The sequence below is a fragment of the Phlebotomus argentipes genome, unplaced genomic scaffold (genome assembly GCF_947086385.1).
Source record: "Phlebotomus argentipes unplaced genomic scaffold, Phlebotomus argentipes genome assembly contig_5, whole genome shotgun sequence".
NCBI classification, from domain to species: domain Eukaryota; kingdom Metazoa; phylum Arthropoda; class Insecta; order Diptera; family Psychodidae; genus Phlebotomus; species Phlebotomus argentipes.
Window position 1 is genome coordinate 8258710 of NW_026776165.1, and position 15988 is coordinate 8274697.

Sequence of the window (15988 nt, forward strand, 5' to 3'; positions counted from 1 at the left end):
GTTAACAAGATATCTTTGTTCAAGTATTCTCATGTCGACTGAACATGAGAACAAAAAGAATGTAAAACTGCATAGAATTTTTCCATTAAATCTCTCCCTTTCAGTGCCTCACATATTAAATTCATATCCGAGACTGTAATAAATGCATTAAAACACATTTTTGCCTATGTTTCAAGCCATGATAAGCATAAACTTTCCTCCTACAGCTCAAATACATTGTCTGGGAAATGTTTCACAACGATTGTGTCCTGTTACAACTTCACAAGTGAAGGTAGAACATGTGATATGATAGAGTGTTGGAAAAAGTTTGATAGTTTGCGGGAGAGCTTTCAACTTTCACTGCACATCGTCACAATGCGCAATGGATAAGATAATAAAAAGCTTCTGCCGCTACATTTGTACGGCATTGAGCTCAACACTTTTGACAGAAAGTGAGAGACAGCATAGAATGTCGACGATATGTGTGTAAAACAATTAAGTGTGACAATATCAAGCATGATGACAAAGAGCTAAATGTACAAAAGCTTTTGCAGTATCACAAACTTCCGGTGAATTGCTACACAATGGTAAAAATTGTGGTTTTTCATCTGTAAAGTTAGCATAAAACACACTGTAACTTTATAAACCACTGCGTACATAAATGTCTCTGTGATGTGCGAAATGAACTTCAATTACTTTGTACAAACTGCTTTCAAATCAGACTGCGAACCAAGAAACTTTCGACGAGAGATTTAGCAAAACATTTGCAAAATGTTAATTAATTAAAACAATGTAAGATAGCCGCAATGAAATTAATTTAACAATTAGGAATTATATCCCGAATATCAGCGCAAATTTCAGTGTATACACATAACTTGCATGTTGAAATTTGCTGTTTATCTTCGCTCACCAATTAATTTGTGTGGAATAAAGTTTGTACCCGATATTTTGCATATATTTCATGTAAATGAGTTTAATTTTCCACATCCTCATGAGATTCTCATCAACCAAAGCATATTAAATATCATCTCTTGACTGCACAGAAAGTGAAGCCAGGAATAATTTTAATTGAGAAATTTGGTTCATTACTACATTGCAGGCGTGAAAATGTTTATATGGAGATCAAAATGCTCATTAAAAATATAACTACATGCAGAAAAGCTTTCATTGTATCATTTTCATAGAAATTATTAATCACACTTTTGCAAACAACAACATATATTGACTCTTTTTATGATTATACTATAACATATTTCAAAGCATAGATATTTCATGCGATTTTTCATCACTTTTGACAGCCATAAAAGTGAGAAAAGCCACGCAAGAAAAGCTGTGTGTATAAACACTGCCATTTTGGAAGAAAGAAAGAGAAAAACATCCAAGCTTTATGTGGAAATCACGATAAAAAAAGACACATTCTCATAATGAGGAACTTTTTGACTGTGTGTCTTTCCTTCCAAGGTAAAGTCTCGCCAGAGAAAATTCCACACACACACACACACACACACAAAACCATTGACATTTTCCAAGGCAGCAACTTCAACCGCCCTTTTCCAAAACTAACTGACTAACTGCCGTGCTCTTCATCTTCTCTCACACTAAAAAATCCATCCCAGAGAAATCCGCCCCTGGCCAAGGGTGTTTTGTCGCTCCCCTCCTCTGCAGGTTGACATGGAGATAAGAAGAAAAGCGAACAACTGGAGGAGAGTCAAAATGAGGCACAGAGGAAAAGAAGAGCTTGGAGAGGAAACAAAAGAAAGGTAAATTGGGTGATTTCGTGTGAAAATGACGGTGATAAATCTTGTAGTTGTTAAAGACGGAGGGAAAAGCGTGAAACGTTCACTCCTTGCCAGAGTCGAAGAAAAAATCCACGCGAATTGTCATTCGAGAGGGAGTAAGAAAAACAAGATGCTCTGTTCTTTTCCCCATTCATTGCATTCATTTGAAATATCATTTCCCGTGCATTGGCTTTTCACAGGGATGTTTTTAATGAAAATGCATATTAATTATATGCTCGTTTCGGCATCGAGAAGGCCAAACTACTTGATAAGTCAGTCTTGGAAGTTTCCTTCGAAAGATACCATAATTCAATGGACTCCGCAATTACAATTGCATTGTGGCAAACATGGAAAACAATGAGAGACTCTCTGTGCATTCGCCAAGACAGACGAAAGCTCATGGCAAAGCACCTAAATTATATCAATAATGTTGGGGCGGGTTCCTCGAAAACCAGCAACTTAATTAAGTTTCTCCTCATATTTGCATACACACACACCAAACCACACTACGCCCCATGTGAATATTGAATTTAATTTTACACCCATATTTATTTATTGGGAAGTCCCGCTGGGAAGTGACAGTCTCATAAAGTGATGGAGATAAAACATCCCGTAGAACAAACTAATGTGTTTTCCACCCAAAAATGCAGCTCCAAAGCTTTCAAAGTTCAAATAAAACACATTGATATATTCATATTATGGTCAGAATCACAAAACAATAGTTAGAATTTAATTCCGCTAATTAAGCAGTTATCATTTTGTATCCATTTCCAATCCAATTTTTTAATGAATCTCTAAATTTTCTTTGGGTAATAATAATTAGAAAAGATCTTCGTACAATTATAAATGATTTTTTTTTGCTTTTTGGAGAAATGTAAAAAATTGTTTTGAACAACCACTGTAATCTTTATAATGAAACAACCGAAAAATTAATTTCTTACCAAATGCCTTTGGACACGAAACCACACAATTTCTAAGAATTCTTCTAAAATTCTCTTGAAGTGTTTTTCGTGACTCACTAATTAATCGAGTTCGACAGAGAGTCCGAACACGATGTACAATAAAGCCGAGAATAAATAGCAAAAGCAGTTAAATCACTGTGGTTTTGTATGAAAAATTGTAAAATTTCGGTTATCTCCCCTTGGATTTATTGATTGTTAAAGCTTCTTTTGCTCCCCTCACAATAGAAGTGTACAAAAGTGGAGTGAAAAACACATGACTCACCTTCAAGATCGACGACTCTGCCCGCCCTCTTGAGCGCCCTGACAGCTTCATCGTGTGTGGCATCTCGCAATTCCTCTCCGTTCACCGACAGAATAGCGTCGCCCACGTAGAGTCCCTTGGCATTATCGGCCGCCATGCCACGGAAAATCTTCGATATGAGAATCGGCATGCGGTTCTCTCGGCCGCCCTTTATTGAAATTCCCAGCCCATTGTTGTCCGATTTTATCACACGCACCTATTGAACAGATAAAGCACATCTCAGCCAAATGCTCTCTGCTGCACAATTTCCGATGGAATAATTGAAATGTGCACTAAACTCACGTGTCGCTTTTGATTCGCCACATGATCAGGTACATCGCACACTTCCGCCACGCCATTCTCCAGCGGATTGTTGTTGTTCAGCAAATGTTCACCACTGTTGAGATCGTCCGAATTGAGTGATGGTCCAGCGGATGACGGCAAAGAGCCACCGGACTCATTGTTTCCACTGTGATTGCTCCTGGTGGAGAAGAGCACACAATACGCACAGTGAAATTGCACCCATTTTCCACAAATTCTAGCAAAGATTGGCAAATAAATCGCATTGTGCTTAAAAGATTTTCCAGTCAGAAATTAATACCCAACAATGTGAATTGCATAGCGTGAAAATGACAATATCTCATTGTACAGTGCGAATAAAGACGAGATATCGATTTCAGTTCACTTTAAATGAGAAGAATGGACATTAATTCTTTCGCATTAATTTCTCACCACGCAAATGAGATGCAAGAAATTAATTTTCTTCCATCTCCAATTGAAGAGGAGCTTCCAAAGCTCCCAAATCTTCAGAAGCTCAGAAAAAATAAACACGTATTATGAGATTATGATTTTTTTTCCAAATTAAGGATCAGAAAAACCATCAATCGTTCATCTGGCGCCATTCGGGTGTTCTAGAAAGTTGGTTGTTTTAAAGTCAGCTATTCCAAACTGTATTTTTTTGCCAACTCTGACATTCATGAAATAAATGGAAGCCAGAAAAGAATTCAATTTTCAGTGCAACAGTCAATATTGAAACTCATTTGAATTCTTTGGTTTCAGGTGAAATTAATAGGAAATCAATCAATCCAATGCCGTGGACATTTTAGTTGATTCAAGGGTTGATTTAAATGCAATCACAAGCGCGTGAGCACAGATACATAATATAATTCGCCAGCAATAAATAATGAGTGTGATTTTCTACGGTGCAGCCGCACCATCAATATCCTGCCAATTGAATTAGTATCTCATTATTGAAAATTAATTTATGTCCAAGCCCGGCCAAATGGCGGCCAGAAGCGCCCTCGTGGGAGTTTCCAAGTGAGAAATGGCATTTTGAGAGACAAAAACTGCTCACCCAAGAGTTCCATTGAGGGTCGTTGAGTGGTCGACAGGATCGCAGGACTCGTCGAGACTCACGGAGAGATAATCGGCTTCCAGTGTCACCATGACGCGATACCAAGCGCCGCGCACACGAGTCTCCAGGACGCCACAGCGCGAACCGGTCGACGTGGCGGGATTGTTTCTCATTCCTGATTCCACCATTTTCCACAGTCACTGATCACACGGCAATCCACTTTTCCACTTGCCACCACTTCACCTGGCGCCACGTGTGCAATTATCACCCGCGGTGAGACAGTGAAGCATGCTGCAGCACAGCAGAGTCCTCGTGAGAATTGATGCGCCTCAGCAGAGTCCTGCGAATCAATAATTAAAGTGTTCTCATGTACACAAATGTCACTGCGAAAGTAATTATATTGCACAGATGTGCAGTGAAAAAATGGCAATTCAATTACCCTTTTTGTGCACCCAAAACACCCAAATATTACATTTCATAAAATGCACACCAGAATTTATCCCATATGATTTATGACACAAACGCAAAATGTTTCACCTTACGAAGAACAACAGGGCATGATTATAATTTGCGGCAGATGAAAAAGCGAATGCGGATGTTGTAACAAATTTCCCAAATATCGCAGAAATGAATTGAAAATCCGATTAATGGGCATTTTCACTCATTTCCCACCTCGCACAGGTGCCATGAAACACTGCACTTCTGGCCGCCAAACGATCAGACTTTCAAAGAAGCTTAACTTCCATTTGACTCTATAAATCGATAGAGAAGATTATAATTACACTTTGCGACAGCTTTTCAACAAACTAAAATGATTAAAATAAAATAGGATCAACACAACTGAAGTTTGTATGATTACCGATATTTAATTCTTTGGAGCTCAAAATCACAAATTCCGCGTAAAATCCTTGAAAATTTCCACAATTTTTCCCTTCCTGTGAGTAAAAAGTATATTTATTTGGCGCTTAAGAAAGAAGACTTGAAAGCGTTTATAAGAAATCCAAAGCTCTATAGATAATTGTATATATAGAATAGATGAAAAACACACTCCTCTTTCCACTCGACAATTTCAACGTGAGGAAGTTCATGAGAGGAAAACAAACCATTTGGGGATTGTGGAGAAAATCGATAAGAGAATTTCCATCAAACCACCACCCATTTTCTTGGCAGCTCTTTCTTCTGACTCTCTTCTTGCTCTCCGCCCAGCAATTATTCCGTACAACTTCAAAGGGAATTTATAGAAACTGAAATAAGTATTTAATAGAGAGTTACCGAACAAGAAATTTTCTATCCAATTTTGAATGTTAACTATTGCAAAGTATGCAACTCAGCACATTCCTTTCCACCTTTTTTTTAGCACCACGAAAACGCTTTTCACAGTGCATGCAGATAAAGCATCATTTCCAAGCTTGCAATGTCACTCATTTCAGCAGACGACAGCAACTTTTTCCCCAGCGACCCTTCAACGAACATAAGCCGAAAGGGTAGCGCGCTTTAACAGCTATTTTCTCATACATTCATCATTAAATTTTTACAGCCTGCAAAGGTAATAGCGACAGAATTCGTCATCTCTTGTGACATGACATCGCAGCGATAATAAAAAAACTGATATATGATGTAATACAAAATTTTTTCCTCGCTTTTTTCCAATGCCGCGCAATTGATGACTTCTCCAGGCGATCATGTCGCTCTCACACACTCAAATGCGGACAATCGAGTGAATTGCAATTCTGTCCATTGCACAGAATTTCCCTTCGAAATCTTTCGTTACAGAGGAATCGGATGAAAGATTTATTTCAGCCAGACGTGAAGTTTAAACTCAAAGCCTCTCAATCCCACACACATTCAGATTTCGACATCCAAGTCTGTCGGAGAACCAATTGGTATGTCTGCTGGGCACGAAAGAGAGAAGGTGAGAAGTGGCATATCTCAATTTTATCATAGTGATAAGGCATTCTCACACTTTGAGTCAATAAAAGTCAATCGAGATGTGATGGGAATCAACATTGCCAATCTCATTTTCAGCCCTAACTGACAAGTCATATCGCTGTAATCACACTGTCCAATATGATTGCAATTCACTGGAGGGTGAATGTACATACATATAAGTAGAGGGAGAAAATGCTAGATTGCCAATCAAGGTGAGAAATTCCAAGAAATGTCTCACACACCTAAACACAAGCACCAAAGTCAACCCATAAATAATATGTTGGAAAATAAATGAACAATTGTGCTGACATAGTTTGGACGGAAGTCTCTAAAAATTGAATTAAATTGTTGACATTGAAATACTTTGTTTTGCTTGCCACAAGTAATTCCCTTTTCTTTTATGTGAACTTTCCTCTTTCACTCTTCTCACACATACTTTTGCCCACGGCGGACTCTCAGCATAATTCTCACGAGTCACGCTGAGTAATTAGCATAACGTGCGCGACACTGTATATGCTTTCAATCCAACAAAACTTGAAGAAGGTAAAAACACGAGAAATTCTGATGAATACAGAGGAGTTTTTACCATTTTCACGATATGCTTTTCCTCTCCCTCAAAGAAAAGCTCACGAGAAACTTACAATTACTATAAATCTGATTTAAGTGGCTCGCATTGCTTCTGTGAGTAATTTTGCTGTATAGATAAAACTTTAATTAAGAAAAAAAGTTGTCAATTGAGACGAAATCACATGTGATTTCGGCAATGAATAGCCTGAACCGCGCTTCTCGTTCAATTACTCACAAAAGCTGTAATAAATGCAATTATAATAGCAACAAAAGGGCCTTTACTCCTCTAGCATGCACTCTCGCCGTCACTCGTGCTACAATATCACCTCATGTGTGAATTAATTTCTGGCGTGGATTCTCCGAACTATGTATCGTCTCTCCACATATAAAACACATAACAAAATTGCGCGGTGGAAGGGTGGTTAATGGCATGCAAATATTTGTAGGTCGTTCCTCGTGTTCTCGAATACATTCCCTCTGCATGGATGTGTTCACTCTCAAGAATCCCCAACTAGTGGGTTGATTAAATATTCCACCGTACACACAATGGCTTGCTAAAGTAATGACACAGTCGGAGTGATTTTAGGTATTTCTCAATGTTGTGTGTTTTGCTGGCTTCTATTTTGCACAATTCATCACACAATCACAATAAGTTGCATCTCTAATTCAAGAACCTAATAACCAGAAAAGAAAACACAACATTCAACGTTAAGCAATTGAAGTCTTACAATTTTAATGCCATCGCAAGCGAGGTGTTTTCATTATCTTATTAGCGCCGCGAGATTAAGTTAAAAGGCGAAAAATGATTTTCAAGGAAGCTTAAAAGCTTCAAGACTTGATTTTTCTATGCTCTTTCAAAAGATAACACGAGGATCAGGACTTTTCTCTTTGTCTATCTTTCTCGTGAATCTTTCTCCTCTTTCAGCATAAAGAGATTATAGCAATTTTATAATTTTCCATCCCACATTTCCCGCACATTCTCAAGAGCTTATTAGCATCGACTTTTCTCTCCGGTGGAATTCGCTCTGTGAGAATAGAAATGGTTAATAAATGTGCTAAATACCACAGCTTTATTTCAATTCATCAGAATGAAGAATGAATAGAGGAGAGTTATTTTCATTGAGATGAATGTGGTGTTTTTATAGTAAATATCACACACACACACAATGTTACACAGAATCATTGACTTGTGTGTAATAAATGTTGATTTAGAGCAATTGGAGTATTTCTCACAACACTAAGTCCACAAATCGTCATGCACTTTTCAGAATTTCTACTCTCTTCCTCCTCCACACATCCCTCATCCAATCCAACCCTATTAAGCTCTGACATGCTCTCGTGCTACAGTGCAAATGCGAGATGGACAATTGCGTTTGACCCCAGAAGTTGCATTGTTATCGTGCGATGCTGTAGCACAAAGTGAACAATTGATGAATGAAAATTAATCAAGTAATTGCACATTGTGTCTTCCCTCCAATGCGACTATCGGTGACTTATTCTGACCCATTTTCATTGCTTCACAACAGCAATTATCTATCCATTGTTGGGCTGCAATATCCTGCTCTCTAATCCGTTTGCGGTTCTGACGCGCTCTGGTGAAATTGGAGAAGCTGACATCCTTAGAAACACTGCAGACGCCCCAACACTTACAGGATCCTCTTATTGATTTCCGTTTGTTCGTTTGTTTGTCAACAAGGATGTAGAATATCTCATGAATTTGTGAAATGTGACAGCTGATTACGGTCTTTATGACTGCTAAGAATTCATTGCAATTGAATTTATCACATTGTCATCATAGTGTAAATGCTTAAAATGCTTGCTAACATTTCGAACAAACATGTGACTGACATTTGAAGCGATTTTTAGAATTGTCTTGGAGAAAAAATTTGTATTTTATGCCTTAAACCATGAAATTTTTGTCTAACCAATTTTATGTTCAAAGCTCTGCTTCATCATGGATTTATCTTGTTATTAATGCCCATAACAATATAATGTTAATTGCCAAATTTGTGCGTTATTTTTTTTTTAAATATCTGTCATTGTGATTTTGATTATTTTCACAAATCGCGAATAAACATTTCCATTATAGCGTGTTAATTTAATTTGTCAGCTTCACTTGTGATCCAACCAATGCTGCCCTTCATTCTTCAATTATAGAACATCCAAAACAAGACTCTTTTCATCTTCCTCCATCGCCACAATATTACAAAGAGGCCACAGAAAGAGTGATTTGAGTTATACTTCAAATCCTCCCTCATTAATCGTGATCAATTTTTCAAGCAAAAAACTTTCTCAATCACTCAACAATTAATTGATTTCCCTGAAAAGCCCCGCAAATTGTTGAATTAATTGAGAATTCTCATCCCACACTCGCCGAAGAAATATAATGAAGTTGCCTATAACTGATACTTCGCAAATCGAACAGCGTTCTTGAGGCGGCCCACAGAATTCCTCAAATATAAAGAGTCTGGGCTGAGCAAAACATGCGTTTGAAGATGTGCTTTCGCACTGGAATGTTTCTAAGAAATGCATTTTCCGAGCATAGAAGAGCATGAGAAGATTTTCTTTAAAATATACACACATCTTAGACCTGCTTTTTATATATACCTGTGCGTTGGCGTTTATCCTCTTCAAAGAATCACTTAATCCTGTTATGAGTGGCTTCTGTGGGAAACCTCTCTTCTACTCTCTCTCTCAGTCACTTTCACCGATAATTCACTCGCTCAAGGATTTCCACTTGTACTGCGCTCTCACGTCATTGCGACACTCACGCGCGTGAAGCATCGAGCCTCTGTCCGACAATGTGTACCACTTACAACTGGAAACACGGCACCCACAGACTCTCGTGACACACTCTCGAAGCTCAGGCGAAAGCACACAAACACACGAGTCGTCTCACGTTGTCTCAGAAGTGGAATCGAACCTCTGGTATTCTGTCGAATCTCTCGCTCTATCTCACTTTCTCCACACTGTTAGTGAAAATGAGACAAACACAGCTTCGCATTAGTCTGCAGAGACCGGCGTATTTTTGCACTTTATCACCCCAAAATCACATTAAATGCCAAGGTTCAATTAGAAATCCATCGTCACTGTGCACTTCCTTCCAGAGACACTTTGGTGCACGCACTTTTGGGGGAAAATCAATGAAAAACCAGTGGTTGACTTTGGAAGATGGTGAATGGCCAAGAAGGAGGAGAAAACTAAGATACAGTCAATATGCGATGTAACAAATGCGCTTGTGAATTTTCCATAAAACTGCGGTTGCGCAAATAATCCTACAATCGCGTACACACCTAAAATACTCCAGTTCAGAAGCCCTCTTCTTCTCCCGCCCGCGCGACTGTCATTTTCCCAACTGTCCCACTCGAGTCACACGCAGTCTCGTGGAAAAACATACTCACACACACACACACACATTTCTACTCACAATTCCCAATGCTTCTTCAGGTTCTTCAGCGGAGTGTTTTCCGTGGAAAACCGACCGAATATTCAAATTATTCTCGGTTTGTGTCACTGCTGAAAAACTAATCCATTTAAAACATTCAAAAATTTCTATCCTATAAATCGGTTTTATATTCCAAGTGAAAAAAGTGTCAAAACTATTACAAAAAAAATCAAAGATCACCATTGAAAGCTTCCCTTTTTAAGGGTAAATCTTGTTATCTCCTTAAATACCCAGAGTTTTCCCCACAATCTGAATGCGCGTTATTTGAATTCAATCAATGTTTAACGACTGTTTCAACCATGTTTCACTTAACCGGCACAAAATTATCCATCTGTTTTTTTGCATGCTTTTCTGCAAATATCTTCCCTAGAGATTATAATCTATCTACTTGAATTCACTCAATTTCAGTCTCAATAACTCATAAATTCATATGTTCTTCAACTTCCAGAGTCAACACTGATTCAAAAAGCATCAATTTTCGCGATTCCTTGCTTTATTGCGATGTGCAATGTAAAAATAGTTTACAATTCTAATAGTATTTCATGATTTTCATGCCTAAATCTAGAAGTACTTCATAATATGCGGCTCGATGTTGATGCTCTGCGTCATGATGGATCTCATGACGAATTCCGTTGTGCATATGATGCGATTCTGCTTGCCAGACCGCGTGAGATCCGCCAACAGATGAAGATCATTGGCGCAGCTGAGGATTATGTAGCTGTCCGCCAGTTGCGCATTCGCCTCCTGGATCTTCAGCACGGATCTCCTGGCCTTCTCCACCTTGCCGCCACTCGCCTCGATCATCTGCGTGAGCTCACGCACGGCCGGTCGCACGCTTGGCGTGATGTAGAACGTCTTGCCGTCGAACAGTTGTCCCCTGTTCGGATTCTTCACCGTCTCGTGGATGTCGCACTTGAAGTTGTCCTCGAAGGTGGCATCCTTGATCACGTACGCGTCCAGCGGCTGGAAGCTGCCCTCCTTGGCGCTCTCCATCAGCCACTGCGTGCTCACGATGTGCTTCACCACGCACATGGCCAGCAGTAGCTTGTGCGTGCGCGTTAAACGAGTCATCACCAAGTGCGTGGCCTCGAGAGGATTCTGCACGACAATTCCGCCGAGAGAACTGCAAGAAAAGCCACACATTTCGTATTAAAAGCGCCCAAGATTCAATCGCAAACACACTCACGTCACCGCTCGCGTCAAGCCATCGAGATTGTCCACTTGCGAGAAGAGTATCTTAGGCACTTCGTCACCTTCCGGCGTCTTTGTGCAGACAATCTCATCCGGGATGGGCTCCAAAGGTGGCAGAGTGCGTATTTTCTTGGGCTTCGGCGCACTTTGTGGCTCCGAAAGGCACCGCTTGACCTTCTCATGGGACTCCTGAGTGAGATTTATCGGCGATTTCCACGCAGCTGAAAGAATAACACACAAAATAAAGACACTGCGAAGAAAGGAATTCAACGATTGATTACTAGAGGAAATCCTCGGAAAGGACTCAAGGACGAAATGCAATTAAATATCTATGGTGACTCACTCATGAGGTGCGGCACGAGGCCGTACTCGATCCTGAATGGGCCCATGAGGTTGTATTGCTGATACTTGGTGATCTCGTACTGCGACATGGAGCTGAGATTGCCCAGCAGGATGTCGCTCAGCCACGTGGCGTTCACCACCGGCACCGCCCAATCCTTGGCGCGCCGATACTTGGCGCCCTCGGGCTTCTTGCAGATCAACACGGTGTTCTGCTTGCTGAAGTAGCCCGTGAACTTGCCGCCGGACTCCTCCACCATGTTCTTAATGCGCTGTCGCTCGTCGCCCTCGAAGCCCGAGATGGCGATGATGTGCCGAGTCGCCGGCTTCTGCATGCCGAACGTGCTGGGCGCCGGCAAGTGGATCGCTTGCCATGGCGGCTGCACCTGCCGTCGCAGAATCGTGTCGTTCAGCCAGTACGCCGTCACGCAGCGCTTTGAATCGCGTATCGCCTGCATCACGACGCCGTGGCGCTGCGTGCGACACAGCACGTGCGTCACCTTCTGACAGTAGAACGACTCGATCTCACCGCCGTGCTTCTGGATCAGCTCTCGCCACGCCGGCAGCTCGGCCTTGTTGGTCTCATCGTACTCCACCACGAAGAACGTGCACCCGAGCAGAAACAGATCAGGCGGCAGCTTGAGATTTGGATTGTGACCGTAGAACTGCGGCCGCGGCGGAAGCGGCGTGCGTCCTGGACTGAAGGGCGCCGTGTTCTTCAGCGGGCCGCCGGCGGAGGGCGATTGTGGCACGACGATCGGCAGCTGTCCCTGCGCCACTTGCGCCACAACAGGCGAACCGACCGTGGCGCTGTTCGTGATGTTGCCAAGCGTGCGTCGCTGCATGGCAATGATGTCCTGAGAAGGACGAAAAAGTGTTAGAAAAAAACCCTCAAATTAAAGCGCTAAACAGATCGATGCGCAGACATGTACCTGGGGCGTCCGCGGTGTTCCGGAGAGACTCAGCGCGGCGTTGTGCTGCGCCGTCATCATGCGCAACGTTCCTGCGGCAGAAGGCTCAGACTCAGGCACTCCCGGCGTCCCCACGGCGCCATTGTTGGCGCCACTCAGACGGCTGTTCAGCATGTTAGCTAGCGCCGTCTTAGTCTTGTTGATCATCTGCCCAGCTGGCGCCGCGGCCTCCGCGTGCGTCTGTTGCTGCGGCTGCACCGATTGACCTCCGTCCACCGTCGCAGCCGCGATCTCAGCCTGCGCAGCCGGGAATCCCGCGCGTGGCATCACAGTCTGTCCGGCCGCAGATTGACTGCTGCCAGCCGCCGGCGTGATAACCTTCGCCTGTCCCGGCGTCACGCCTTGCTGCATTTGCAGCATCACGCGCTGATAGTGCGGCGGCGTGGCGGCTCCAGCGTCCACCTGGTGAAATTGACCTCCTGCCGCCGGTGCGGGTTGCACTGTCGGTTGCTGCACGACGCCGCCGCCCGATGTCTGCTGCGAGATCGGCGACAGGCCGGGCGCATTGGTCTGGCGCACGAGCAGCGGCCGGTTCTGCCTGATCCACTGCGCCTTGCTCTGCGGCGACAGGCCGCCAGGCATTTGGCTCTGGATGAGGATGTGTTGGTGGCCGCCCGCGGGGAGCTGCGCCGTTACGATGCCCGGCGGCGCCGCGCCCGGACGCACGCCGGCCGGGAAGATCTGATGGCGCAGCATGATACCGCGCTGCTTATTCTGCAGCTTCGCAATGTACTCCGCCCGCCGCACGGGATCCAGCGTCTGCAGGTGTGCGTGTGTCTGCGCATCCAAGTGAATGAGCTGACGCTGCGGCACCGCCGGCGCTCCGCCCTGCCAGTGCGGCCGAGCGGCCCTCACGTACGGCCCCTGCGGTGTCGTCCACTGCTGCTGCCCTGCCGCCGTCTGCTGCTGCTGCCCGGCCATCGTGACCATCCTCTGTGGCACCTGGCCGCCACTTTGCTGCGCCCCCTGGACGATCTGCTGCACGATCTGTTGCGGCTGTCCCGGTTGGTTCTGCGGCGGCAGCTGACTGGGCGCGTTCTGCTGCACAATCTGGCCGCCTGACATGTTGAGTTGCGGCTTCTGCTGCATCTGGAAAGTCATCTGCTGCTGCTGCTGTTGCTGGTGCTGCAGCGTGTGCAGATACTGGATGTTCTGCGGCTGCTGCTGGCCCATGATTTGCTGCTGCGGCTGCGCTTGAGCCGTGGCCTGGCTCACTGGTGCCTGTGTCACCTGCGCCGCACCCTGCTGCGGCACAGACTGCTTCAGACTCGACTGATTGATAATGACGATATTCTGCTGCTGCTGACTCGGCTGTGCGTGACTCTGCTGCTGCATGATGATGTGCTTGTTCTGCATTTGCTGACCCACCAAATTTCCGCCACTCTGCAATTGATTGGCAAATATTTGCTGCTGCTGACTGTTCAGCACTGCAAAGAGAAGGAAAAGATAATGAAATTTACAGTCCAGTCCATCATAACATTTTAAACTATTCTAAAAAACACAAATCGCTAAATTAATAGACTTTTAGTAAAATTTTAGCAAAAATTGTGGATCACGCATTTTCCCTTACTTTCTACTGATTATCAGTTAATTTTACTTGATCATTTTGGTCGATTTTCTCTAGCTCAAGCTAAAATCCATAATTGTCGTGCCTAGACGAAGAGCGACGGTCGACTTACCTTGTGTGTTCTGCTGAATCTGGATCATGGCGCCGGCTTTCAGTTTCTGCGCCTGTTGTGGCGTCGCTTGGATGAACTGTACCTGCTGCGGCGGCTGCGACGCGCCTGCCTTGGCGTGCGCCGTCAGCACGTGCTGCTGAATCATTTGTTGGGATGCCGGCGTCGCGATAATGTGCGCCTGCTGCTGGATCATTTGCTGCGGCGCCGCGCTCTGCTGAATCAGCTGCTGCCGAATAATGGTCTGATTACCCTCCGTCGGGAAGCTCTGGCTGATCTGCGGGCTGCTGATCTCCGTTTGCTTCATCTGCTGTGGCGCTGGTTGGAAAGCCGCCGCCGCCGCACTGACTGGATTCTGCAATGTGGGCGTCGTTTGGCGGATCTGCAGCTGGAACTGCTGTTGCAGACTCTTGTTCTGCAGCTGCTGCTGCATCACCGCCCGCGGTCCGCCGGGCTGCTGCTGCAGGATCAACTTGTTGCGCACCGCGGGCTGAGTCGCCACCATCTGGGGCTTCGGAGGCTGACTCTGAGGCGTGCTGACAGTCTCAGCGGTCGCAATTGGGGCCTTCGGCACGGGAAGTTCCGTCTTGGCGATGCCCTCCTCGAAATCGAAGCCAATTATGCTGGCCAGCGTCTGCTGCGACATCTCCACCGGCGCCTTCTGGCTCTCCGCCGTGACGAGGAGCCTCGGATGGAAGGCTTGCGCGTCCACCCGAGCCTTGCTCTGCACGCACTCATTCACCCAGTCCGGCGTCACCACGCTCACTCTGTCGCCCAATGCCAGGGCCTTCGCGTACGCCTGCCCAGACGCCGCCGTGCAGACCAGATGCGTGCTCCTCTCCGTGAAATTCCTCTCCACCTGCGCCCCGTGGAATGTGAGCGTGGCGAAGAGCGTCTTGCGATCCTTCGCCGTCATATCGCACAGCGCAAATCTGCAGCCCGCGAACAGCTTCTCGCCGCTCGGCTCGTAGGCCTTCGTGGTGGCCAGGCGGCCCAGCTTCACAGACGCCAGCACCCAGGCTTCCGTCACGGACGGCAATTCGTACAAGTCCAGCGCCTGCGAGATCTCATTCTCATCGAAATTCACTCCGCAAATCACGTGCGTGATGTAGTCCACCATGAACTTGGAGTTGGACGCTCCACCATTGTCCAAGAGTTCCTTGACCTGCAACAAGAGTCTAATTGGCAAAAGGATTCTGCGAGAAGCGCAAAACACTGAAACGTCACCTTGGGATCCAACTTTCCGGTCACGTAGTATTTCACGTCTTTGAACAGATTCTCCGTCATTTTTTCGCTATTTTCACACACTCCGCATTACAGGGAAGCTTTTGGGTAGACGAAGAGCCCACTATCACGTTGGGAAAGGTGGAAATTTAGTGGTTTTCGGGATGAAAACACCAAACACACAACACACTCCTACTCCGCTTTGTGATGCTGCTGTCATGCATTATCCCACTTATCCACTTTCAACATGGCGATGCAGAGGATGCGCGCCAAAACGCATATCCGCTTAGTTT

General features: G+C 44.6%; 2 protein-coding genes across 2 annotated transcripts in view; both read right to left on the reverse strand.

Moving 5' to 3' along the window:
* Window positions 1–10148, reverse strand: part of LOC132266199 (beta-1-syntrophin) — a 39795-nt gene extending 29647 nt beyond the window's left edge. The window contains exons 1-4 of the mRNA XM_059751355.1: window positions 9457–10148; window positions 4354–4693; window positions 3303–3480; window positions 2982–3216 (exon numbers count right to left, since the gene is read on the reverse strand). Of these exons, the coding sequence (XP_059607338.1) occupies window positions 2982–3216; window positions 3303–3480; window positions 4354–4541 (601 nt within the window). The 5' untranslated portion in view covers window positions 4542–4693; window positions 9457–10148. The remainder of the gene's footprint in view (window positions 1–2981; window positions 3217–3302; window positions 3481–4353; window positions 4694–9456) is intronic.
* A 629-nt stretch (window positions 10149–10777) lies between these two features.
* On the reverse strand, window positions 10778–15904 carry LOC132255935 (PAX-interacting protein 1). Its single transcript, XM_059752107.1, has 6 exons — window positions 15699–15904; window positions 14475–15636; window positions 12757–14222; window positions 11829–12681; window positions 11481–11706; window positions 10778–11417 (listed from the first exon to the last, which is right to left on the reverse strand). The coding sequence occupies exons 1-6, from the start codon at window positions 15756–15758 to the stop codon at window positions 10856–10858; spliced, it is 4329 nt and encodes a 1442-aa protein (XP_059608090.1). The 5' UTR covers window positions 15759–15904; the 3' UTR covers window positions 10778–10855.
* Window positions 15905–15988: the final 84 nt, after the last annotated feature.